Genomic DNA, 26,857 nt, shown 5'->3' with positions numbered 1-26,857 from the left:
ATAGTCCAGACATGCTCATGGCTCCAAGAAAAATCCACTGTTATTTCATGTTGTGCATAACTGGGGGGGAGACATGTGGGACCCAAGATGTGGTGACACATGCCTTGAAAAACTGGAGATTTTTTGCTGAATAATAAATTAATAAACTGCTCCTTCTGTCCTTATTAGTCAGACCAGGTTTTCCTAAAGCAAGTCTGAGGTCTGTGTGCACAGGTTGGTTTTGCAGTGGGTTGGTTTATGTCTGAGATATTCATGCAAATATAATTGGAAAAAGCCTTTGCCAATGCTGATTGCAGGTTTCAAAGAGTTCTGCACAGGGAAGATGTGTTTTGACTAACAACTGGATCCTTCCTTCCGTTCCCCACCCCTCAAATAGGACTGTTTTGGTTTGGGTGGGGTTTTTTTAGATAAAATCTTGAAGGAATTTGTATTATCTAATTAGTACCTCTTCCTCCTTTTCCCCCCTTCATTCTCTCAGGCTGCTGGCACAATTTGGGAAAACAAAAGTTAAATAGTCTCCTTCCACCCTAATCTATTCCAACAATATATTGAAGGAAAAAAAGTGCAGCCCAACCCCTAATATAAAGCTCTATAATTGCAGTGTGATGTTTTAAACAGGGCACTGACCATCTCATCTAAATGTGTCTGCCCATGACAACTTTGGGAAGATTGTTGCAATATTTTGTCTGTATATTTTAAGCCTCCCTATTTTTGAAACAGGTTTAGGAATTCGGTTGGGATTGGTTTTCAGAGTTGCTTGAGTCTTTTGTTTTTGGATTGTCCCTGCACAATGTTTGTCAGATGAAAGAGTATTTTTAAAGATAATTTGAGTAGAAGTCGAGCACCAGCAAGTATTTTCATGCTAAAAGGATTATAGAAATGAAATACAACAGGAGATTAGGGTTGGCTGTTTGCCCTGAGGATTTGAAGTGGATCTGCTGATTGAATGTGGGGTCTGTATGCTTTGAGTTATTTTGCACTGACATGATCTGTAGTTGAAAAGCTTGGGTAAGGAATTCAGGGAACCACGAGTTGTGGAACTCTTCATGTGGTAATGCTGTGGAACTAGATGTGAACATGACATGTGCTGTGTTTTGGTGGGTTTAACCTATTTATATACCTAAATAAACTTGGTTTAATTGCAAATTCCCAAACCCTTCAATTGCAAGTAGTAACATAATGTGTACCTGTGACCTATGTGGTGTGAGAGAGAAATAAAAGGTTACACCAGAACACTCAAAGGGATTTTTTTTGGTGGACAGTTTTGAAACACATTAACCAGTCCTTATTTAGGAGGAAAACAGTCAGCAGCCAGAAAAGTTACTACCCTCCAGATCCATGTCTTCCTTGGAAAACTGTATTAATCTGGATGGGTCACCTTAAAGAGAGGGATTGCTTGGATTGTCCTGTTTGGCTGTATCAGGGGATTTCAAGAGGGTGAAAATCTGATCCATCTTGTAATGGTTTATCTCTGGAACAGTTCAACTTGTCCTAAGCAATATTTATAAAAGTTAAGGAATAAGAGTTAAAGGAGAAGGCCTGGAAAATAGGTAGAGGTGAATAGATTTTTAAATGTTTCTGACTTGAGATTCACTCAATGTTTAGGGTGGACAGCTAGATGTTGGTATCTAAGAGGATACCAACTGGACACCACTGTTCCTGGGCAGAGAACTGAGGCTGACCCTAAATTCTCCTGACTTGCTGCTCTTACCTTTTCAGCTTTTCCACCTTTTTTCTGAGTGCTGACCTTCTCTCCATCCACATGCAGTTTGAGATTCCTCAGTTTCTCTTCCATCAGTTCAGCAACCTGTCCAGACAAACACAGTTGAGCCTTTCTCAGTTCTCTGTTCTGCCATCTCACCTCAGAAAAATGTTCAGCTGAACAAGTGTTAAAGCAAAGAACAGGTAGAAGGGACTCTGAAAGGAGGGAAGGTCTGTGCAAGGGCCAGTTCTTACAGCTGGAGAGAAATATGCCCAGGTAATGCACATGATTAGTGTCCTCTCCCCATTGTAAGCACACCTGCACTCTGATCTCTTCCTCCACTTCTTCACGCTTCCCTTCTTTGATCAGCTCTGGGTCGTGATCCTGGAGAAAATCCGATTCGTTGTCTCTGTTCTGCCAAAAGACTGTTACCCAAAAGAAAGAAAAAAGGGGAAAAAGTTACAGAAACCATTGGTTTTTCCAACTGCTGCTGGAGGCAAAAAAATGGGTAGTTGTAGGCAGCTTTTATGAAATTATTAGCTGTGTGAAAGTAGCAGGCTCAAGGGACCCATACCAAGTTCAGAGCCCTGTTGTGTGTGTCAGGATCTGTAAATCTTGAGGTTAAGGTTTTTTGGTTCTTTTTTTTGCCTTTGACTGCAAAATGTTATCAGATTTCAAGAGGATAATGGGATCCTGAGGTTGTCATTTGGAGGTTGTGAAGCTGAATGCCCAGAGTGTTGTTGATCTTCAAGTACAGTCTCAGCCAAACCATATCGTGCCCGAGGTTGGCTTTACTTTTCTGTGTTTAACAGCACAGTGCTTAAATCTTTGCCATGAAGGAGGCACAAAGACGAATCCTGCCTTGAGGAGTGTGCTCTCCATGAGTGTCTCTTGTCTGGCATGATGGGGAACTTCCCTGGGGACCAAAGGAAGGGGTTTAATTTAAACCACCAAGTTCCCTTGGTCTCCCCTCTGCTCAGTTAAAACTGCTGCAAACTTGCGAGTTGGTCTTTTGTAGCAATCCCCAGGAGGCTGAAATGTGGGCCAGGGGCACTGGAATTGGTGTAAAAACCTGCAGTGAACACATGGAAATGGGGGAGAGGCAGGGAGGGGACAGTGAGTGTGACAGAGCAGTAACCTGGAGCTGACCCACAAGTGATGCATGGCCTCGCAGAGGTTTCACTTTGAGGAATTTTAAACTTGATGCAGTAATTGAGAGGCAGACAAAGTAACTTCCAAAAGGAGACAAGACCCACCCAATACAGCAGCTTCATTTTGAAGTGTTGTGCAAAGGATAAGTAACAAGGAGACCCAATACACAGTCAAAGCAAACCTGTGCAAACTGGTGATCAAAAATCCTATTTATGATGAAGTGCCTAGTGATCCTAAGATGCAGCTCTTTAGTTTTGTTGAGGCAAACTGCAATTTGCTCTTTAGAAAGAAAACTAAATGAAGTCTCATGAGGTCAGTGCCTATCTGAGTTCATATTAGCAAAGTAACTTTTTTAATGGAAACGTCTTTTCCCCTACACTTTTTGTGTTAATTTGAAGGAAGACAATTCCTGTCTTGCTTTTCAAGCCCTGACAGTATCTTCCTAAATGACAGCTCCTCTTCAGCAGTATGTGCTAATTCAGTTTCCAGATGATTTAAAGTGACAGCTTTCCTCTCGAAGGCATGGGCTCCTCCATGAATCTGTTCTGTAGAATATACTCTTCCCTGTACTCAGTGCCATGCCCAAGGCACTGTAAATTCAGGAAGGTTTCACAGGAGATCATTCGAGTTTTAGCCAAGTTAATACAAGAGTGGCTGCTATTTCCATCCCCTACAAGTTTTCAGAGCCCAATTACATGCAGAACATTTGTGGTTTTACACACAGGGAAAAGTTTTTGCAGGTGAGTGGTGGTAAAGTCATAACTGAAAATGGTGGAGGTGGAGAAGGACAATGAATATTTGGGTAATGAAAGAAACTCAGAAGTATAGACATTAATTCCTTTAAATTATTTGTGGGTCATCAGGTGGCATGACAGATGTCCTGTAATATTTCAGGAGGAAAAGCTGGTTTGCCTTAGTTAAAAGGTACCTCCTCCAGCCTGGAATTCTAGCCTTGGGGAAAGGGGAGGTTGCATAAGGAGTTATGTGAATTTTTAAACACTTTCTTGGCTGGGTCAACAGGTTGCAAGTGCTATGTTTTCACTGGACTAGTAGGATTTAGGAATTTATTTTTCATAGAGGGATCCCTAGATTTTTATTCTATTTTTCCATAAATGTTTGTTGTCATTTTGTAAATTGATTAGTGGTTAATACCCACTGCAGGCAAACCAGTGACAGTCCCCACAGACCTTACCTGGCAATACCAAGTGTTATATCAGCCATGAGGTTAGAGGTGCCGAATTTTGGTAAAAAGATCAATAACTCAAAGGTGTTACATGCTCTGTTATTCTTTTATAGATCAACAGAATGTTTCAAAGTTAATTTTAAAGGGAGGTCAGGAGGCTAAGGATGTTATGTTTTCACTGGCTGGTGTTTTGTTACTGGCAGGGTCATCCAGCTCCAGGAGCTATTTCTGTGTGTGTGTATGCAGTGCAATTTATGTCACCTTTTCTAAAATAGTGGATGCTTATTTTGGGGTTATTTTAGATGCATAACTAGATCAGGGCTCAAAAGGAACCCCAGTCCACTAACATGACTCTCAACATCAGCATCTCAGCTCTGCAGAGTAGTAGGTAATTCCAATGCCTCTGAATTTCAGAGACTACCCTGTGACTAATAATTGCAATATATTTATTTAAAGCATGAAACTTTTCTTCAAAGGGCTCATTTCAATCTCCTGGCAAAAGGGTTTGAAACTTCTGGTGCCCAGCTAAAAATGTGTAATATTGACCCACCTTAAAGGCTGGGCCAAAGGAGTATTTGGGTAGAACTCAAAAATATTCTCTGCCACGCCGAACAAGTCATAAATATCAACTGGGCATCTGTAAAATGGGAAAACCAGCACATTGCTGCCTCACAGTACAGGGCACTGCAAAAATAACCCCCAGTGCAGGAAGGTAGTGGTTCAGACTGCTCACATTTGCTCCACACAAACTCTTGCTAGTCCAGTGTGAAAGAAGTCACACAAAGTGGCTGTTTCCAACAATACTATGTAAAATAAGTGTTTTAGAGCTTGGCAAATGTAGTTTAGCAACTAGAAAAACTGCCAAATACCGTTCTAGAAGAATAAAAGCCTTCATGAATTCCAGAGAGGTTTAGGCAGCAGTTCTGGCTTGGTAAAGGAGGAAAAAACGTGGAGTGAAATCTTGTAACTGAAATGGTTACATTTTTGTGAAAACTAAACTATATATATAAATATTTAAGTAACCTAAGCATAAAGTATCAGTTTCAGGGGCTGGGAAGACTTTCTTAATTGTAAATGTTGTGTGTGTGGGACAAAACAAAGATGTTTGTGGTTTGGTCAGCTATTGTTTAGTAAACTTTGGATACCCTTAGTAGGGACTTCAATGATTCCATTGTAGGCAGCTGATACAAACCTTTCTTAAGCAAGCTCCCTTCAATTATGTTTTCAAGGTTTATGCACTAATAAATCTGAACTTCTGTGCAAATGCTGGTAGTGACTTATTTCCCCATAGGAACAGAGAAAGTTCCCAGTGCAGAAAGACCAAGCTCAAACTTATTTTTTCTGCATGACCCTGCTACTGAAATAAAAGCAGGCTACAATTAAAAATAAGAGAAATTACACTGTTTTGGTCAGATGTTGTTGTAGGTTTGATTCTGGAGGCTGTGACCAAAGAACTTTATCCATGGGTAGATTAAAAGTAAAATATTTTTGAACACCCCAGGTAGTGTTGTGTTTGTGTCCTGCAATAAACAGCACTAAGTGCTTGTGAATGAGGCAGGGGATTGTGCTGCAAGGAGGAATTAACAGCTGTTTACTAAAAATAAGTGTGGTTTCAAATAGACTTGGTTCACTAGGAGAAAGGCAGGGGAAAAAAACCCACCTGAAGTTTAACTGCACAGCTCCAGACTCTCAGTGTGCCCAAGGCAGAACTGCAGGTATTCTTTGAAGCCTGCAAGAGTTCTTTCCACTCTGAGGGTTGCTGGTTGTGCTCTGTGCAGAAAATGTTTCCTTCTTATGTGCCTTTAGAGCTGGGGGAGTAGCTGTCAGCTCTGGCAGGATGGGCTGGAGAGGAGTGTGGGTGTTAAACTTGGAATGCCAAGCTCAGTCTGGAACTACCACAGAATGATGTGCCCGTGCCTGACCTACCTGAGCACGTTATCCCAGCAAGTGCTGCCAGTACCTAATGGGAACCACAGTGTGCTCCCACTGCCTGGCTCCAGGTGCCCAGTTCAGGGTATGAACAGCAGTGAAGGCTCCACAGGCAGCTAATGGGCTGCTGAGCTGCCCTTTGGAGGCTTTGTGAGACTCACAGCACAGCAGACCCTCAGTTCAGAGCTCACCTTCATGTGAAAAGCTAGCACAGATTACCCCTGAAGTTACACATTTGCAGGGTTCAGAGCCAGTCCCACAGCCACTCATAAACCCCTGAGTTCTTACTGCTTGGGCAAGTTGTGAGATGTGGGACTCTCTGTTGCTATTAAAGTGCCCTCTGTGGCAATCTTACTCCTCACTGGGGTGTTGGGAAGCACCATTTAAATCCCCTGTGTCGAGGTTACAGCCAAACGTGTTTCCTACAACGCAAACCCCTCCTGCCTTCCTTTTCCTTCATCCCAACACCCAGGGCCACCTTTGTTCCTTCACTGCCCTGGGGACTCACTGGGGGGAACCCCAGTCTTGCAGTGGCTGGTTTTGAGCTCAGGTGCCATTTCATCCTGAGTGCACAGAAAAGCACAGCTGATGCTCTTGGGCAGCCAGGGGAAGAAGTGCAGATGAACTTGATCCTTACCTCGAACTCCCGCTGACTTCAGTGGGGTTCTGATGCAGCATTCAAGGGCAGAGTCTGGGATGAAAAGCTCCTTTTTAGCCATAAGGCTGCTTTCTGATTTATAATGTGTAAGAAAATCCTAATTGCTTCAAGTCAGAGGTCAGGCAAAGCTACTGGAGCACATTTAGTACGTTGTGCACTTGTGTCTCCCCAGCCAGCACAAACCAGGCACAAAACTCGACGCCAGTAATTTGTCAGCAGGAAGGAATAATGGGGACTTTTCATGTGAGGAATTTTAGCAAGGCACTAACTCTGCAGAGTGGAGAGCAGAAAAGAGGTTTTTCCAAATTGTTGTAGAACAGAATCTCCATGAAATCCAGCAAAAATAAGCCCATTTCCAGGACAAGTGCATGACTTCCATGCTGTCTCCAGGCCTGGCACAAGGGATTGTTGACTCACTTGTGGTGGACACTGAAGACAAGTGTTAAGGAGATAAGCAGTTATCAAGTGGAGAGGAGAGGATAGAAGAGATCTGGAAAAGAATGTGGGTTTTTTTAATTTTTATTGAGAAATCCCTACTTTTGGGTTCTTTCTCAATGTGAAAAACCAGGCAGTCTCCTGCCTGTGAGTCTGGGTTATATTTAAGTTTCACACACTTTGCATAAAGCAACTATATTGCTAGTTCTGCAGCATTTTTCATGCCTCTGTTTGAAAAGATCCTCTTGTTAAAACACATAATCAAAATCAGTTTTACTGGCTGGTGTAGATGAAGGAATCCATGGACAGATAAAGTTACAGGAGTATGAAAACATTGATGCTGAAGCTTGATCTACAGTATTATGCTTCTGAATTATTAGCTATTCAGATATCATTTTTGTTGCCCTCTGAAAATCCAAAAATGCCTTCACAAACGTATTGAAGCACTTTGCTTCTAGATTGTTCATTTTCACCCACAGAAACATACCTTCCTGTACAATTAGCTCAATGATTTTGACAGATTCCCAAGAATTTTCTGGAAGACTCCCTTCCTAAACACCATTTTTTAATGAAATGTCCTCATTTCTATGGTGTTCTTAGTTTGGGCAGCTGCCCACTTGACCTTGTATGAATGACATTCAGATTAAGTTGAACATTCCAGCTGTAATTGTTATCTTTTTCTACTGACCTTTGAATTGACTGCTTCCTTCCTCCAGTATTGAAAGGAAATTACTGGGACCCATTTTCCAGCCTTCATCCTCTACCTAGATTGGGGGGAAGGTGATAAGAAAAGCTGTTGAGAGCACAGTTCCATAGAATTATAGAATGGGTTGGAAGGGACCTGAAAGTTCTATTTCTCCCAACTTTCTTGGGCAGGGACACCTTCCACCAGCCCAGGGTGCTCCAAGCCCCATCCAACCTGGCCTTGGACAATGCCAGGGATCTAGGGGCAGCCACAGCTGCTCTGGGCAACCTGTGCCAGGGCCTCCCCACCCTCACAGGGAAGAATTCCTTCCCCATATCCCCCTAACCCTGCCCTCTGGCAGTTCAAAGCCATTCCCTGTGTCCTGTCCCTCCATCCCTTGTCCCCAGTCCCTCTCCAGCTCTCCTGGAGCCCCTTTAGGCCCTGGAAGGGGCTCTCAGCTCTCCCTGGATCCTTCTCTTCTCCAGTTGAACCCCCCCAGCTCTCCCAGCCTGGCTCCAGAGCAGAGGGGCTCCAGCCCTCAGAGCATCCCCATGAGCGAAGCACAGGGGGTGTAATTTTATCTACTGACCTATGAAGGCACAAGGATTAAGCATTGGCTTATTTGAAGACATAATGTAGGTAGGAGACCTTCAATATTTAAATGAAATTACTATTTTTTTCAGTTATCCTGCCATTGTCGTGTTTCACTGAACCAGTATTTCTGATGGAAAAAGTTGCCAGAAAGTTCTCCAAGGTTTTTTATATTGTATCAGACATAAATCTCAAAATGTTAGTGAGGTAATAGTTGATAATAGGAAGTTAGATCACTGTTTGGGGAGGAGGTGAATGTGGATTTATGCAAGACAGCAAGAGGTGGATCAGGCTTTTGCCAAGTAGTCTGTAAACTACTTGTTATCAACAAGACATAAAATGCAGCTCCTGGAATAACTAAGTCTAAACAACCCCCCTAAATATGTGCTGTAATTAGGTGCATATCTGCTACCTGCAGATACAGTTTCAGCTTGTCAAAGATCTGTTTTTAATTGAAGTAATTTTGCAGTAATTTCAGTTTGGGCCAGGAAGGGCATGCAAAATCTAAATGCATTTTTCACTTCTACCCTAAGCTTTATAGATAGATTTGAAAGAAACTCAGGAGTTTCCTGACTGAACATCAAGAACTGTTTGGGTGAAGTATAAGCAAGAGTTTGAGGATTTGAGCTCAAATCCCCAGTTACTGTCATGTATTCCCAGCTTCGCAGGGTGTAGCATTTTGAGATTCATCCTTGGATCTTTTGCAGTAGGCAGGATCCATTCTTCTTACAGTTTTCCATGGTACTTTATAGAAAATGATTAAACCATGATGTTCTGAGAGGAAATACTGAGAAGTGCTAACTGTTAACCCCCCCCAAAACAGCCTAAAATTCACGGTTAGCTTCTTAGTAGCATAGGACACATTAATGTTTCTTTTGTTGTTATAAATAAGCCAGTGGACCATTTTAGTTATTTGCTTCAGTGATTTTCATTGTGTCAATTGGATTGATTTGAATCAAGCCCCCTGTTTTGTGTCTAAAGGACAGCTGCAGGATGCTCTTCTCCCTCTTGCCTCAGTTAACAGCCTAAGAGCCAATAAAACAAGAAGAACTTTTCCTCTGGAGCCAGTTCATGTAGTTTTCGATGTTCAGTTAATTAATTCCATACTTGCTCTGTGTTAAATGTGTTAAAGCACCTTGAACCAACCATATATGTTTGAATCTAAGCAGAAACACAGAAATACGAGTCTGAATCTATTTCTGAGGCTTTCCAAAGCCTAGTCCATCCCAGGTGATTGGCACCCACCAGCAGGGAAAACTGACAGGAATTGACTCCACTGTGCATTTTTTTGCTATGGACATTTTCCTAAAGGCTTTTACTGAGGACAAAATGGGTCTCACTGTGAAGCATTTTTGGATGAAATTTAGGGATGTGCAGCCTTGCTCATGTTCAGTGAGACAAGCTGCAGCAGGTTCCTGGGTGAAGCAGTCCACGCTGGTTCTGCTGTTGAAAAGAGGGATTATGTGGGGATGAAGTTGTGGGTTGTTTTCCTTAAGTGCCTAATGGGAAATCAAATCAGCACCTTGCAGAGAAAAGAAAGTGAAGTTGCTTTGATACCAAATACTCTTTGTAGAGATTGCTATCAGGCTTTTCAGAAATACTTAAATTTCCTTCTGGGATCAAACTTTTGTTTTCTTTAAGAATCGAAGTTGGGAGCAGAGCTTTTTTCCTGCCTGCATCCCTATGACTTATAGCCTGCACTTATTTTAATAAGAGTCCTGCTGTTAGAACTTTTCCAAATACTTCTCAACCGGTCTAAGATGCTATTTTTTTCCCCTGTCAGTGCTATAACCTTGGAGAGAATGTTCCCTTTGTTCTTTCTCAATGAACCATAGAGAACCTGATATAATGGCTCAGAATTTTACTTGACAGGACTTGTGATGGGTGAAGAGATGAGAATGACATGAAGTTATAAAACCCCAGAGCTCTGTGCTGTTATTTCACCCCATTTCAAAACAACCTTGCAGAGTCTGTGAGGGGACTGATACATTTTTGGTGTTGTTGGTTCTTACCTTCTGAAATGTGCAAGACCAAGAAGGAATCAAATTTATCCTGGGAAAGTCAGGTTTTTAAGCAGATGAGTGAATTGCCATCTGGTTTCAGGGGCTTGGGTTGGCTTTGGTGTTTTCAGTGTGCCTGAAACATCTCACTTTGACTTATACTGAAGTGTCTGGAACAGTCTTTTTCATCCCTTGTGTGAGAGCAGAGGCATCCCAGGGGTTTGTTCTGGGCTGGCTGAGCTGGCAAGGAGCAGGACAAGGGCAGAGCTGCAGAGAGCCATGAGAGGACACCCTTGTGAACGCTTTCAAAAGGCTGGGGGATGTCTGAGATGCTGCAGCTTCTGAAGCTGTGAACGACAATGCTCTTTCAAGCCTCTAATTTCAAAAGCTTTTCTAAGCTATTGCCTTTTGTCTGATCTTCCCCATCGAGTTCTGCAGTGTCTGTGCTGATCTGAGGGGCTACACCACGAAGGGTCCCACGGAGCTGCACTCAGCCCTGGTACCAGTCACCAGAAGTCTCAGGGACAATAAATAAACAAGGTGGTGTCAGGGGTGTTTGGGGTGGGTCTGCAGGCACTACATTCCTTTCTCCTCTGTGGCTCCAACAGGTGGGCTCTGCTCTGCCACTGAGGTAGAATGAAGTGGCAGCAATAATCCCGTTCCACTGCTCGGGTGTGATGCCTTCACTAACGCAGTGACAGTGTCACCCTAAGGACAGGGGACTGAAAACCTGTGAGGCCAGCACTTAAAAACATTTCCTGTTTGCAGAGGAGCAGCCACTACCCCTCCTAGTCAGCACCAGGCTTAAAGAGTGTGGAGAGCTTATTTATGTATGTGCTCCTTCAGCCTGCTGTGCATTTTCACTGACAAAGGGGAAAAAAGCCCCACCCCAAACCCCCAAATACTGTTTTATATGACCCAAATAGTGTTTTCAACCAGCAAAAGATGCTAAGTTACAAATTCACAGTTAGGTATCTACCTCCCAGTTAAGTTGACTGTTTTCTCAGTTCATGTAATTTAGGTTCCTGGCTGGATGTTATGAGAGCTTTTGGCCATATTAATGGATGTTGTCCAAGAAAAGCATCTCTTTTTTTGATACATGTTTGTTCTAGGGTTAGGCCTTAAAATTAATTCGTGTAAAACTTGCAGTGAAGCTTTACCCTAGAAAACTCACTCTTCTCCTCCACATATTCAGTGAGAGATTAATGACCCTTATTAAAAATATATATATTGTTTCAACTTTTGTTTATACTATAAAGTAAATGAGAAAAAGAAAATCTGCTGCTTCAGCAAAAGCCTACAATTTTTGTTGCGTAGCTTGCCTTTGAAGGTGCCCTTTGGTCACTGCACTGCTTCACAGGTGCTTTTCTCTGTGAAGCTGCCCCTGAAATAATTTGGAAGTGTGTCTTCAGTGAAACCAGCCCTTTATATCAAAGATTTCAGGGAGTGTATTGTACATTAAGTGGTGTCTACTGTGATTTGAAGCAAAAGGAGCAGAGAATGTGGACTGAAAATGATGACTTATTAACACGTTTGTGAAATACTGGCTGCAGGAAAAAAAAAGAGATGCTGCTGGTTGACACAATTTAAAAATTAGTCTGAAATCCACACAAGCTCTGAGGTGGGTTTCTGAGTGAGACTAAGGCTCTCATTTCCTAATTCTGCAAGTGGGTGGCACAACTAACTTCTCTGTACACACATTGGAAGTGGAAATGCCTGGTTAGATGGCCGGGCACCACTTTGTTATCTGACTTACTGTCTTGGCAACGCTGTCTAAGCCCTAACGTGTGCTTTTCCCTCATCTACGTCTCCACACCAACATCAGCTCTTCCCACTGAGCTCAGTCATGGCCATTCCTAAAACGTGAGAGGTGAAATTCAGTTCCCCCGAACCACCAAAGGCTGAGAGGGACTGGCCTCAGCCAGGTTTTGTCTTCTGAACCCGAGGCTGGAGCCTTGGTGCCCAGGGAAATGCCAGTTACCAGCTCTGCCCATTCCGGGCTGCGCTTTGTCTCTCTCTCCATAACCTGCCTGTACTGCAGGAAACCTTACTTTCTTTCCAGCTTTCTGTGGCTTTTTTTCTTTTGCCTGTTCCTTCTGTTCTTTTTCATCTTTCCCCTTTTGCTCTGCTTTCTCCGCCTCCTGTTTGGCAGCCAGCTCTTCAGCGACCTGGAAGAGACACACAGGGCTGTGAATTGCTGGTTGAGTGTTTTCCTGTGCCAGGTGTGTCAGACATGTGCTTGTAGGATTCTGGAACCCTCCACGCTTTCAGCTTTCCAGTACTGGGGAAACATCACATCCCATAGGCTGCCCTCTGAATTCCAGAGGGGCTGACCATTACTGAGAAGCCCTTTCAGTGAGGGCACTCCCACCTGCAAACCCCACCACAGGTGCTGCCTGTTCTATTAGCATTAGGAAAGAGGGGATTTCTATGTCCCAAACCATGAGGGCTTTCACAGAGTAAGACCAACTCCTGAAACCACCCACAATATTCTAATTTAACAACTTAAGGTTCCCTCTGGACTCGGACTCAGCTGATGAATCTGTGCTGGTGTTTCTAAGGCACATTGATTTTTATAGGGAGGGATTTTGAGAGGTTGCCCTGAGTCGTGTCTGCTTTCAACACGTGGCTAAAGACTGAGATTGTTCTAGTGGGTGAGAGAGATTGGATAGAGATATTGTGACAAACTCTGGCAACTGGGTACAACTCCATCAATTCCATAACCTGAGTTCCTGGCCACTTATACTTTATTGCCTGAAAAAGGCAGAGGGTGGAATTTGCTGTTTATCCCATTATCTTGTTTCCAGGCACTTTTCATTGTGTTCTCCTGTCCCTGAGAGGAATTTTAAGACCATTTACTGATAAGTGTAAATTAGAAAATCTCTGGCCATTGAAGTTTATTAATGGATCATTAATATTGGCAGTACCAGGAGGGAGTAGAAAATAAAACATTTGCAATTGTAAGATGTGTTTCCTGTAACAGTAAAAATATTTGTTTTCTGAAGGATGCCTTTCAGTGTACAGAAGGCTGGACACTGGAAGGGGACAATGACAACGTTATGCTTTGCAGCCAGTGCAATTCCATCAGTGGATGTCCCCAAGCATTTCAGTATCTTACATTTAATTAAATATGGTAATTTAAACCCCAAGCACTGTTCAGTCATATCTGGAGGTGATAAGCAGCGAAGCATTTCATTCCCTGGGAGAGATTAACAGATTGACTGGAGTTCAAAATAGGTTTTTAGTGTCCCAGCAGGCCTGTTGTATCCAAAACCAACAGAGCTACTCTGAGTGTATCCTTTCCTTAGTGCTAATACCCAGCCAGAAATCCAACCTTGTCACCTCCACCTCTGCCCTGCCTACAAAGGGTAACCATAACCAATCCCAGCACCTCAGTGGGTTTATCCAGCAGGATACCTGTAAACACACAGCACTGACAAAAGGTTTTCATTTTCAGCAGTGTTTTTGCGTTCTAGGGGTGATATTTTAAGTGCATCCAGACTCCAGCTGGAATGATTTGCTCTCATGTTTTTATACAGATGGATGTATAAAAAGGAAGGGGTTATGTGGAGTTTCTGTTCCCATGAACCTGCTATGAAGGGACTGGAGAGCTGAACTGTCCTTTTCCTTCTGTCCTGCCTTCCTCAGTTTTGTTCTCCTGTGCAGCTTCCCCAGCTCTGCTTTCACCTCTGCTCTCAGCAGCTCTCTGATTCCAGAGGACTGGGAGCCTGGGGAAGCTGGCTGTGCATCTCACCTCCACTGGCTCCTTTATACTCTTTTATACAGAACCATTTCCCCTCCAGCTACAAGGAGATGCCTGAGGAATCCAACAAAAGAGGAGGAGAGAAAGGGAAGGGCAAGAAAAGGTTAGTTTGAGATACTAAGCAATTCACCCACATGATGATACAGTGGGTTTTTTTCCCCCTGAAGAAAGGGGAGATAGGAGCAGATGTCTTCCTAAATTGTTTTAGACTGCCCTTTTCTTTGCTAGGTCGCCTGTTTCTGAAACAATACTGAAAGCAGTCAGCAAACTCTTAATTTTGAGGAAGAGAATGTGTTTCAGCAGGAGCAGATGAATTTTAGCCTCTGTGTATTTTTTCCTGGTCTTTCCTATTGTGCTAATGATGACTCTTCTCCAGCAGCATTTTCTTCCAAGGCTGAAAAGACATTTCCCTTTAAATCCCACAATGACTTCTGTGTTCATACATCATTTTAAGTGTTTCCAAACTCTTGAAGTGTGAATCCCCATTTTTGGGAAAGAGATGGGCACTGAACCAGAGTGCAGCCTATGAATGGAACTGTCTGATGCTGGTTTAGATGAGCCAAATACAAGAAAACCTCCAGCTGCCAGCAGGACTCACTTATGTTCTGCTTTCCTCTGCCCCAGGAAGCCTGTTGTTGGCTCAGGTGAACTGATACTTGAGGCAGACATTCTTCAAGAATAAGCCTCATTCCGTGAAAGAAGACCTTACTTGAACTTCTTCCCTTTTAGCGTTGTGGGCATGAAGGAAAAGCAGGGATAGAGTGAGTTTGGGAATGCTGGATCTCCAGCTGTGGCAGGTGAGAGCCAGCCTCAGAGCTTGGCTCTGAAACTGGTTTGAACAGAAATGCTTTATAGGCATAAAGCCTGATGTTCCTGCAGAGAAAAAGTTGTTCTCTTGGAGTATTAACTCTACAGAAAGAGGGTATTGTGGAATCTAAGAAATGCTGCTTCTTTTAGAGATCAGGAACAGATATTGTTGTCATCGTGGTAGGCCTGGGACTCTGTCCCATCTAAGCCAGCTGAGGGCCAGTGGTCTGGACTTGTTCCCTCTTACAGGTAAATCCATCTGAGTAGCTCTTCATAGAATCTTCTAAGTTGGAAAAAAACTCCTTTAAGATGATAGAGTCAACATTTCTGAGCATTGTTTACTTTCAAGTGTGCACCTGCAAGCAAAGCTTAAGCTGCAGAAACAACCCAAGCGATTTGTTTGTTGCAGGAAAGAATTCAAAATGTTGGGTGGGATTTCAGAGCTTTATAGGATCTTGCAAAACCTTACAGTTGGCTTTAACCCATCCATTGCAGTCCATGATTGAAGCATGCTCTGGGTTTTTTTCCACCTGGCAGATGTTGCCCAAATGTAGTTTAACTCCCTAGTTAAACTCCCTCAGTCTCCTGCTTGTTTCCCGGCAAACACCTCCAAACATTGGTCTCCATTGAAGGTGTTTATGAAAATTCCAGGTTTTTTGCTTGGTGTGTGGTGGTGGGTTTTTAGGGAAGGTGGTTTGCTGTCAGGAGCTGAATATATTTGCCTGTTGTGTAGCTGAACAGATACTGAGTACTCCTAAAAGGAGCATCCAGAATAGTGTGGAACAGAAATATAAAGGTGAGCATAGCACCTATTTCTTGTACTGGAAAATATGCTTGGTGTATTTGCTGTCAGAATAAAAGCATATTTGCAAAATGCCGGATACAAAAAGTGCAATTCCAGAGATTTGAGTCCTTCTCTGACACCTTTTTTTTTTTTTCCTGGTGGATTATTTAATATTGGAAATGAGAGGGAGTTGGGAGAGGGGGGGATACCTGCTAAATGGCAACTCTCTTGGCTTATTTTCATGGTGATGAGACTTAATGAACTACAGGAAAAGACTGTAATTTTGTTGGCAGCAGGATAAGGGCAAAGCTAAAAATTGTCACATCTGATGATTATCTGCAGAGCAAAACATAAAAAACCATTAGGGGTAGAAATCTGGAACAGATGTAGAGAGATTACACTGATGTCCTGGAATTTTAAATACTCTTGAAGAGTAAGTAAAGTAGAGAAAAGCTTCTTTTCAGTTAAAGGACAGCACTTATTTTTCTGACTAAAGCACCAAGTACTTTGCACTGGGATCTCTCTGGCACATCTTTTGGCCAGGTATTTGTGAAATGTCAGGGAAGCAGTTTGTGCAGAAGGCCAGCTGCGTTACAAAGTCAGCTAAGGTCAGAGTTGTCAAAGAATCAAGAAATATAGGATGTATAATAATGCAGCAATGGTTCATGAAGTGATTAATTTGTATTTTATTTTCCCCAAAGTGTCTTTACCCAAGTCTTATAAAATGCTCCCTTTTTACAAACGGTTCACTCTTGATTTTTCATGGAGTTTAACTCAGGAGTAACCAACCCCTCCACAGAAGCTCATCTGTACCAGAGGTGAACTCCTGTCTGCCCTGGAGTCAAGGACAAAACTCCCATTAGCTTCAATGGGGCCAGGATTTCCTTTTACTATGTTGCCCAGTAGACCAGTGAGGAGCAAACCCAGTGGCCTCAGGGATTTTTAATATGCAGCTGACTCAGTTGAATAAAAAATGTTTTACTTGTCTGACATTCAGGTAAAATCACGATTGTGCTGAACTTTCTTTTGCCAACTTTATTGTGCAGATCAGTCAAGGTTGTGACACACATTCTGCTGGCTAAGAAGGGAGAGAAAACAGGCCCCAAAATCGTTGAAAATCAGATAATTGCTGGTGAAAATTTGTTGGGAAAATTAGATGCAGGGTTTTCCTTCCAGGATGAAGGAAAAACGGGCAGCAAAACAATCTTCAGACTTTTGGCTTCTATTTCTTAATGCAAAGAGAAAGCAGATGCTCAGGAAAGACAGCAGAACAGCTGAAGGTGGCAATTCAAAGCTGGGAGCAGGACAGGAAGAGTAAATTCACAACCTGCCTCCACACCCAGAGTTGCTCGGTGTCATTTCTGGTGATGTTTTCTGTCTGAGTTGTGTTTATCCTTCTTGGTAGCAGGCCTAACTAGCATCACTCTCCCTAAGCCTCCTCCAGGAATAAGCCACACTTGCTGGATGGCTCCTAGAGCAGCCAGCAAAGCCTTCCTGACTCTGACATGTGTTTCTGCTTTAGGAGCTGAAAATTAACGGAGTCTCCTTCACTCTGAACAACACAGTGACTTAATGCTGAAGCCAGCAGGGCTGAGCTGAGCAGGCTCTGAGCTTGGCTAGAACCAGGAGCATGCCCTGAGCTCAGTTTTAGGCAGATACAGCTGTTTGGAGCAGTTTTCCTGCATTTTGTTGTAAGCAAAGCAGCTGATGGTTAGTGCAGTGCTCTGTGCTGTGCCAGCCTGTATTTACACTGCCCCAACCACACACAGACTGCTGGCTCCAGGCTCCTCCCTGGCATTCCAGGGAGGACTGAATCTAAGATTCCCTGTCCCTGGAAGTGTTCAAGGCCAGGCTGGATGCAAACCTGGTCTAGTGGAAGGTGTCCCTGCCCATGGCAGGGAATGGAATGAGATGATCTTTAGGTCCCTTCCAACCCAAAGCACTCTGGGATTCTGTGACAATCCTGTTGTACCATTCCTGTGTTAGATCCCCAGCTGCAGGCAAATCAGGTAACAGTCTCTCAGTAATGGAGCTTTAAAGGACCACAGAATTCTGACTGTTTCATGCTATGACTATTTTCATAGCCCACCAGTAGCCCCCACACCTGGTTCACACAGTGGCCAAACCCTGCTCCCCTGTCCAGGAATCCTCCTCCTTCCTGTTCTTAACTGCCCTCCCCAGAGTCATCATCCTCTTGGATCTTTGGGGTGGGCTCTGAGTGCCAACCACTGCCTTCAGCTGGGCTTAAGCACTTCCCCTGTGTGACATCAGGATGATCTGAGGAAGAGATTATCAACCACCTCTGTTAGCCAGAGAAACTGGGAGAGAGATTTACCAGGAAAAACAACTGAGTTCACTACAAGAATACATAAGATAAACTAAGAGGCTTCCTTCACTTGGATGTTAGACTTGCTTAATGAATTTTGGCAGCAAATCAAGGCTTAGGCCTGCCTGCACAAGGAACTCTTCTCTCCTTAAAACTAAAATAATTGTTGCTGGGCTATGCTGATACTGAATGCAAACACACTGGAACCAATTTCAGCCTCTGAGGCAGCTTTGCTGACCTATTTTAAACCAAGGCTCTTTAATATGTAGTTATATTGGTAGCTAGGACCAGTTTAACCATGTGGATTTTGCAACAGGAGAGTAACTCTTGGTAGCTGAGCCCTTTGCTGCACCCTCTGCCTCCTCGTCCATCACCTGAGCACCTTCAGTCGTGACTAAGATCCTGAAATGGAACAGATTTTGGTACCCAACTTTTGTGGTTTACCCTGGAAAAAACACCATCCTTTCTCTTGCAGCAAAAAGCTTTCTAACCATAAGGTTCCTGGAGGACTAGAGACACTGTTATGAAAATTTACTACTTAAATAAACAGGTCTTGTGGCAATTCCTTCCCCAGTCTTATTAATTCTTGTCATTAAAGAAGGAACAGTACCTGCTCTGGAGTTTTTTCAGAAAAAATAGCTTTTGACCCTCCTGCCTTCTCAGGGGGATAATCAGGAAATCTGCCTGTGATATGCCTGTGTGAGAAACAAAAGCGAAAAAGAAATCAAAATTCATAGTCTTTCATCTGGTTGGCAAAAATGTTTAGATAGTGGTGGAAGCTTCTTATGGCAGTGCCTTTTTATTCAGTAAATTCATTAAAGCTGTTACCAACCCATGTCTTTTATCCCATGGCCCATCAAAAACTGGAAGTTCTTTGGGATTTCTTAGAACTGAACATCACTTCATAGCTGAGAGATGGAGCTTGAAGTGTTTATCCCTGGAAGTGTCCCAGGCCAGGTTGGACGGGGCTTGGAGCAACCTGGGACAGTGGAAGGTGTCCCTGCCCTTGTCACAGGGGTGGAATGGGATGAGCTTTGAGGTCCCTTCCAACCCAAGCCATTCTGGAATTCTGTGATTCCATGTTTATAGCTCTGCTCTCTGCTTTCAACATCCAGCTTTTTAAAGAAAAGGGCTCTTATTTAAATCAGGTTTTAATCTACAAGCTCCAGATTGTATTTCCACGTGAGGATCTCCACCCTCAAAAATTTCCAGTGCATTTGCACAAATAATTGGTGCTGGGAGGTGGTGAGGGGGCAATAAGTGACTTTGTGGTGAGTTTTCATGGATGGCACAGATAACACAGGGAGCTTCCAGAGCTTTCAGAAAGAGATTAAAAGATAGAAACAGTAACTGCACTCCAAAGGCCATTTATACTGATAAGACCCTTTAACTTCTTTTCTTTTTATCGCTCTATGGAATCTATCAGTGAGATTGTCTGTTTGTTTGGTAATATCAGGAAGGTTTTTCTGTTCCAAAGAAAATTCTGACGCTGCAGAAAAATCCTGGTGCTGCTCTCAAACAGCATGGTAATGTTTCCTCTAAATGAAATTAAATTTCCCTCGAGAAGAAAAGAGCTCAGAAAGGTCAATGTGATTCCTAAAAATTGCCTTCATTTTTTTTAAAAACAACTGGTACCTTAAGGGACTTTCCTAGTCTACTGTTAAGCAGTAGACTCAGTTTTAAGCTGACATCCTTGGAACAGAGCATCTGTTGTGTTTCTGTAGGACCACGTGTAGGGTTTGGATCCCTCACTGGTATTAAAGTAACAATAATTACAAAGAATCAATAAGCATTTATCTGTTTGTAAGCTCTGACTAGCACATTCAACAGTTACTAGTTCCATGTGCAAACAGATGCAAATCTTTGGTCACTGCATCCCCAGAAACAAGCCTGCATCAACAGAGGGGTGTTGTTGTTAGTGGGGGGTTCTAAATCTAGTCAAAATGGGATTTGGGCCTCAAAAACCTGCATCATCTAGTTTATGTAATGTTAGCTCATGTTTCATTTTTTTGCAAACAACCAGAAAACAGCTCAATTTTATGTTAAATGCTGCTGCAAGTCTGGTTTACAGTAACAAATTTTTCAAAACCTGGTACTAAAGCTGTTGCTACTTTAATGCCAGCTGGGAAAAAGGAAAAGCAATATCCACTGTGGGTGAGGAATCAGTTTGGAGTCTGCTCTCCACTGAATGTGGTATCAGGGCCAGCTTTCAATATTTATCAGTGTTACATTTGGTATTTGTACTAGTTTTTTCACTTTTAAATCACTTACAGCTCCTGGAGATGGAGGGGTTTGGAATTAGATGATCTTTAAGGTCCCTTTGAAGCCAACCACTCTGTGATTCTGTGATACTTACCCTTTGGGGATGAGGACTGTGTAACTGGCTGCTGTAGAAATTCTACCATATTCTGAAATTTGGAAGTGGGTCCTGGTTTATTACCTGTCTTTTCTGTGTGATTCTTCTGCTCCCAGCTGGTGCAGCTGTTCGGGGTGATGTGGTTGCTCTCACCCCTTTTGTAGCAGCTGCTTTTGCTGATAAACAACTTGAGGTGAGGAGAAGACAATGCCCATCTTTTCACAGCGGTGGCAGAAGAGTGTCAGGTGTTTACTGACCAGTCAGGGATAGCTGCTTTTTTGTTGAGGGCAGTGCAGGGTGCTAATTCCCTTGGTCACCAGTGCCCCTGAGAGCACACAGTTCCCACATATTTTGACTGTGCTCATTCTTCACTGGCATCTGTTTTTTTCTTGCAGGACTTCATCCTATCCAGTGTACTGTTGTTTAGCATATCAATCACTGCCTGATGGTCTGGGAGTGTGCTTAAATCTCATTTCCCTGTCCAGCCTCTTGTGGGTTTTCCTTTCCCTCCTTTAGGTTGAAATGGCTACGACTTCAGTCTTGTAATGCCTGGGAACCATGCACATGCCCGACCTTGATAGGCAAATCCCTCCCTTTATGAAACCTTCTGAGCTAAGAGGTTAAACCAGGGATTCATTTGGCCTGTAAATCTGCCCAGGAAAATGCACTCATTGATCTTGCTGGTCAAAAGTCCACTTTAAACCTAATGAATCTCAATTTTCATTCTCCCTTCACTTTTTGGACACATCCTATCACAATGGACTGTCCCATGCATTTGTCATAAGATGCTAATTTGGATTCAAATGGACCTAAACTCTTTGTGTGAGCTTGTTTTAGAGTTGTAAACACCAGGATAAAAGGAGCAGCCAGTGTGCACTCCATGAAAAGCAGAGAAGCTGAGGCTGCCCCATCCCTGGAAGTGTCCAAGGCCAGGTTGGACAGGGTTTGGAGCAACCTGGGCTAGTGGAAGGTGTCCCTGCCCATGACAGGGGGTGGGACTGGATGAGCTTTGAGGTCCCTTCCAACCCAAACCATTCTGGGATTCTTTATTCCTGTACCTTTGCCTTGTCAGATAAACTACACATCATCTATGGCTCTAGAGGGCCCCACCAGAGATGTTGCACATTGAGCAGCTCTGAAATTAGGACACTGTAGAATGATTTTGGCTTACTTTACAATAATTTTTCAAATAATTTTTATTTGCCCGGCCCTTTTGAAACTTCCTAGAAACAATGAAGTAGTCAAGATTAGAGGCAATAGTAGTGTAAGAAAATTAATCCAGACGATGTAAAAACTTGCTCCAAACTGGAGCCCCAGCAGGCTGCTTTGTTTTGCTGGAAGTGTGGAGGAGACTTTCTGGTAGAAATTCTCCTTGGCCCCACCAACATGGCACTAACAAGCTGTAAACCAAGACTTAGGGAAGGTGGAGCTGCAGAGCTTCCCATAGTCAAAAAATAGTCTGAAAATGGAACTGGGGGTAGAAGAGCACTATGCCAGCACCTGTATTGCTTGTTGAATTGCAGCTCCAGTCCCTGTAAGGCTTTAGCCCTGGCAGTGTGAGTATCAGACTGGTTACACTGCTCTCTTGGTTGAGTGAAAAACCCAAAACTGCTTGGTCTGCATTTATTTTCAATATTCCCAGTGCCTTGGCCCTTCCTTTGCACAGCAGTCACTGTCTCTCTGTCCAGCTCACAGATTGCCCACAAAGTTCTCACACTCTGCTGCTTTCTCTGTGTGCACTGTGCAGAAACTGGTGGTCAGGAAAGCCTGGAAGTCTTGTTGCATGTTGATGGGGAGAGGAGAATTAGGCTTAAGCTCTTGATAACAGGAGTATTGGAGTGTGTAATATATTTGAGAGACATGGTACATGTCAGGAACACCTAGATCCCAGGCCAGTCAGAACTCTGTGAGTCTGGTACTTATTATTGTCTCAACATTTGCAGGGGAAACAAAAAAATCCAGTTGTACTTTTCCAGCATCTCGTAAAAATGTGTAAACGCCAGAATTGGAGGAAGCAACTCTTATTTTCAGTGTGATTGCTTCAGTGGGAATGCTGACAATGTGTTAAGGACTGCAAGCAAAAGCAGAAGCAAATTGTCTTGGATTTCATATGGAGGATGCAGGTCTAGTAAAACTCATTGCCTAAAGGAACAAATGAAATTTGTAAAATCTATGGCTGCTTGGTAGGACTGGACTCGGTGGCTGAACAAGAAGTGAATAAGTTGAGATGGAAGGACAGGGCTAGGAAAAAAACCTCCTCCTTGTGAGACAAACCCCAGCTGCAGCCTGGGCAAGCCCTTACAGACTCAGGACCCCCAAGAGCTGCAGGGAGCTTGGGATGGTTCCTGTGGGTGACTTATTGGGGGTTCCCAGGCCACTGCACAGCCCTGCTTTGGGAGCTCTGTCTGCAGAGCTGCAAATCAAACCGAGCAGGGTTGGAGTTCACAGCAGGCAAAATATCTTCCTTTGGGTCAGAGCCACTGCTTTAACAGAGCTACTAGAGATTTCTGGGCTGTGGAGGATGTTGTTGAGGAAGGGACCTCTCTAAAGTGTGGTGTGCAAGAAATCCATTACTTTTCTGGAAAGCAGTGAAATCCTGTCAACAGAAACAGAGCATGGGGCTGGAAAAGAGCTTTACAGAAAAGCTATGTAACTGGGATGAATGGGGGCCCTAAATCTGAATCAAACCAGCTCAACCAGAAGAGCAAGAGGATGAACAAGGATGGAGGGGTGAAAAGAGATTATCTTCCACTCCAGCTGAAAAAGAAAAAGGTGTGATGAGGTTTTTGCAGTTTCTTGAATTATATTGTGTTCTCTGATTCACTCTTCCTGCTCCAAACCTGTTCCTCTTGCAATAACTCAGATCTGTCAAGTGTAATTGAAAAGGAATGATCTTTTATGGTCTGCAGTGCAAAGCCTTTTGTCTCTGATCATGTAGCAAAGAGTTCTGGCTCTTCTGGGCTCAATTTTTGTTATAGCACACAGCCTGCATAAGTGTCCAAGTTTTAACCAGGTTCAAAGGGCTCTTTAATGTCTCCAAATCCCCACCAGATTGGTATGAATTGGTGATTGGCAGTCTCTGCTCAGCCCTGAGAGCTGTGACACCTCCATTCTGACCTATAAAATAAATTCCTTGTCTGGGAGATGACCCTACATTGCACTTGTCTCATCTGCTGCTTCCCCCCCTCCTTCTTTCAGGAGCTTCATAATTTTTTTTAAAGTGTTTTCCCTCTATTGCACAGGGATGGTTATAGTTAAGGCCAAATATGCCTTTTGATTTATGAGAACACACCATTGATTTAAACATTTTGTCTGGTAATAGACTCAACAAGTTCCTACCTACTCTGTTCTCTGGCGTGGTTTTACATGTGTTATTCTTTCTTTTTGGCCATGGCTTCTCTAGCTAATTGCATAAAAGGCCTTGTCAGGAAAAATAAATTGTTATTTGGAGGAACAAGAGTGTTTAACTCTTCTAAGGGTAAGAAAGGATAAGGGCTGTGTGCAGAAAAGAAGGTATGAATGATAGTGTGTGCTCTAAGTGGAGGGACAGAGGAGTGTTCTATGCAGAAAAGGGACAAAAACAAAGAGGGGGGAGCTCTTTAAAGAAATAACCCCCCTGTTGTTTTGTAGTTCTTGGCTGTTTCTGTAATCCCACCTGATACGGGGTCTCTCAGACTACTTAAATAGCAGTGCTGGTTCATTTTAGGTATCTTTGCTGCTGCATTTTTTTATCCCTTTGTGTATGTGCTTTCTTTGGCTCTTTGAAAATCACTTCCAGAAAAAATAACCTAGGCAAATACAGAACTGATTATAAAGTAGGATTAATGTCCCCAGCATTCCTATCATCTTTAATGAGGTTGGACTCAGACGTGGTACAACCGATGTTTTATCTGAGGTCCTGATCCTCCAAGTTTTTGCCTCTACGAGTGATTGTTATGCATGGAAGTGGTTCAGTGGAGTGACTTGCAGGGAGGTGTGGTTGGATCAGAAACTATATTGTTCTGGATAAATATTCAGCTTTAAAAATGTAAGTGAGGCCAACAATGTGCAAGGAGAAACATTCTCACAGAGGAATGAGAGCACAAGGTTTGTGGGGAAAGGTGATATCCTTTATTATAGTAACTATCATAATTAGAATGGTCTTTTGGGTTCCCAATGCCTGCCTTAGATCTGAAATGGGAGAAGTGAACTTCAAAGCCAAGTAATAGTTGGGAACAGTCGTTGGAGGGGACAGACCAAAATGTGGAATGTGGTAATTCTCTCTGATGGTTTTATTACATGTAGTGTTACTGGCCAGGAAAGGTAGACCTTTGGCTGACCCAGTGCAGTGGTTCTTAAGCTTCTTGAGTTCTTGCAGTGAAACAGCCTGTTCTGCTTTGTCATAAAGTTATTACCTTTTCAAGGATCCTTCTGGTCTTCTAGAGATAGGTTATTAGTGTACTGGAAAAATGGGAATCTCTGTTCCCCTTCACAGAGACTCAAGCACGAGCTTTCTGTGCCAGGACTCCTGGTTATTCTGATTCCTGTTGCAAACCATGAGGGTAAAAGATGGCTGGGTTTTTGTTTTGTGGTTTGGTTTTGTTTTGGTTTTGTTGGGTTTTGTTGTTGTTGTTTTTTGTTTTTGTTTTTTTGTGTGGTTTTTTTTCGTTTTGGTTTTGTTTTGGTTTGGTTTTGACCTATTGGTACCTTCAAAATTCTGACAAATCATTCCTGGTTAAAGATGACAATAGTTTTTTTCTCCTTGGAATAATTAGAGACATGGATGGTAGCACTACAAATCACTCCTAAGTTTTCGAATGAAAATAAAAGGCAATATAGGCACAAACAATGCCAAGGAGAAACAAAAGGATTGATTGTTCCACTAGCTTAAATTTAAAGAAGCCCTGCAAAAATCAGAAGAAAAATGTGGCAATATCAACACTCACAAAATGTCCTGGTGCTTTGATTTTTGTCCCTTCACACACTCAAAAAATATTGTCCCAAGTTTTCTTAGAGCCCAAATCCGAATTAACTGAGGACTGGGAGAAATCACCTCCTGACTAATGTAACTGAACTACTTTGCAAGAGCTCATAACAACCCGTCCTGAAAGCTTGGACAAACCCAGAGGACTACTAAATGTACCCAGCATGGCAGGGAAGTGGAAAGGAGATTAAAGGGACTGGAAAGCAGATCCCCAAAAGGTTATTTAGAGGTTTTTTTTGCTTGACTCCTCCAATGCAGAACAGCCTTGGGCAGCACTGCTGGTAAACCTGGTGTGAGGCTCTGCAGTAACACTGACAGCATCTCCTGATGGAACCAAGGACAAAGGGTGTCCCATCCTTGCCCTTGGAGGGAAAACAGACATTCAACACTGCACCCGTGCTTTGTGTTCCAGGTCTGAGGTTCTTTGAGAGTGTTTCCTTCTCTTTTGGCCTCGCTCATCCTCCCATGTTTATGGGAGCTGGGAGCCAGGCTGTGCTCCTCGAGGGGCTGTCTCAAAAGATGAAGGCTGTTCCCCCTTGCCCACAGTCAGACTATCCCCAGGCTGATTTCCAGTGTCAGCTTCCTGTTGACTGTCTCCAGCCTTTGGAGGAATGTGGTGGGGAGTGGGTTGAGCAGCCCTTCCTGCGGAGGAAGCGCTGCCCTCAGGGACTGCACTGGGTCTGGGGGACTTGGCTGACGGAATAACGAGTGCTCTGGAGCACACAACTCCCACTAAACTCTCATCTGTTTGGATTTTCTTATATCTTTCCATCCTCTTCAGAGCGAGGTCAGAAATACAGAAGCCGGCTCAGAGAAACGCCAGGTCAAATTCCCCCTGCCTTTACTGAATTCCTTACCTTTGGTCAGCTTATCCTGCCTTCATAAACACCCAGTCCTGACTCAAATTTGGCAATATTTCCAGTGCTTAGCATTAAACTTAAGAGACTGAAACAATTATGGGCAGTTTTAAGCAAGATTACTTTAACTCAGACTAGAAGCTTTGCGAGAATAGTTTTCCTGCAGAGTCAGCCAGAGGGAATCAACAGAACTTTATTAACACAATATGAATCCTGTAAAGAGGAAAATAAAGCATGCCATTTCTTGTAGCAAGGCCAGCCAAAAAAAATAACTTGCCCTCCAACATCACAAGTTTCCTTGGGATTTGGAGTAAAATGGAGTATAGAGAGCATTTTGTCTAGTGGGATTTGTTTATGAGAAATTTGAGTGATTGTTTTTGCTTCTTAGAAGTCAAGGTGTTAGTGGAACAAAATGCATCTCTGGAAGGGGAAGAAGGCTGTACACTGGGCATGGCTGCTTTAAACTGCTTTGCCACAGGCCATCACTTTGACCTGAAGGTAATGCTTTGGGGAGAGTTCAGAAATGGTGTCCTGGGCAGGTCACCCACCGGGAAAAGTGTCCCTTTTGCCCCAACTCTCTGCTGCCTCTCCCACGATTTTGGCCTCCTCCTTGTTCTGAGATGGTTTTGCACATGGTGCATTTCTTCTGCCACCACCTGACTGGGA

At 43.2% G+C, this 26,857-nt stretch overlaps 1 protein-coding gene across 2 annotated transcripts in view; it reads right to left on the bottom strand.

The window, feature by feature from the left end:
• Positions 1-26,857, bottom strand: part of IQCA1 (IQ motif containing with AAA domain 1) — a 105,820-nt gene that overhangs the window by 34,230 nt on the left and 44,733 nt on the right. Inside the window, exons 8-12 of one of the 2 annotated variants that reach the window (XM_027668080.1) lie at positions 18,626-18,710; positions 12,387-12,503; positions 7,748-7,823; positions 2,021-2,127; positions 1,712-1,807 (exon numbers count right to left, since the gene is read on the bottom strand). In XM_027668080.1, the coding sequence (XP_027523881.1) occupies positions 1,712-1,807; positions 2,021-2,127; positions 7,748-7,823; positions 12,387-12,503; positions 18,626-18,710 (481 nt within the window). The remainder of the gene's footprint in view (positions 1-1,711; positions 1,808-2,020; positions 2,128-7,747; positions 7,824-12,386; positions 12,504-18,625; positions 18,711-26,857) is intronic. The other variant, XM_027668079.1, reaches the window with a different exon arrangement.

Source organism: Corapipo altera, unplaced genomic scaffold (assembly GCF_003945725.1).
Source record: "Corapipo altera isolate COAL_440 unplaced genomic scaffold, ASM394572v1 183, whole genome shotgun sequence".
In the NCBI taxonomy this organism is placed as follows: domain Eukaryota; kingdom Metazoa; phylum Chordata; class Aves; order Passeriformes; family Pipridae; genus Corapipo; species Corapipo altera.
This window is presented reverse-complemented; position numbering and strand designations above follow the sequence as displayed.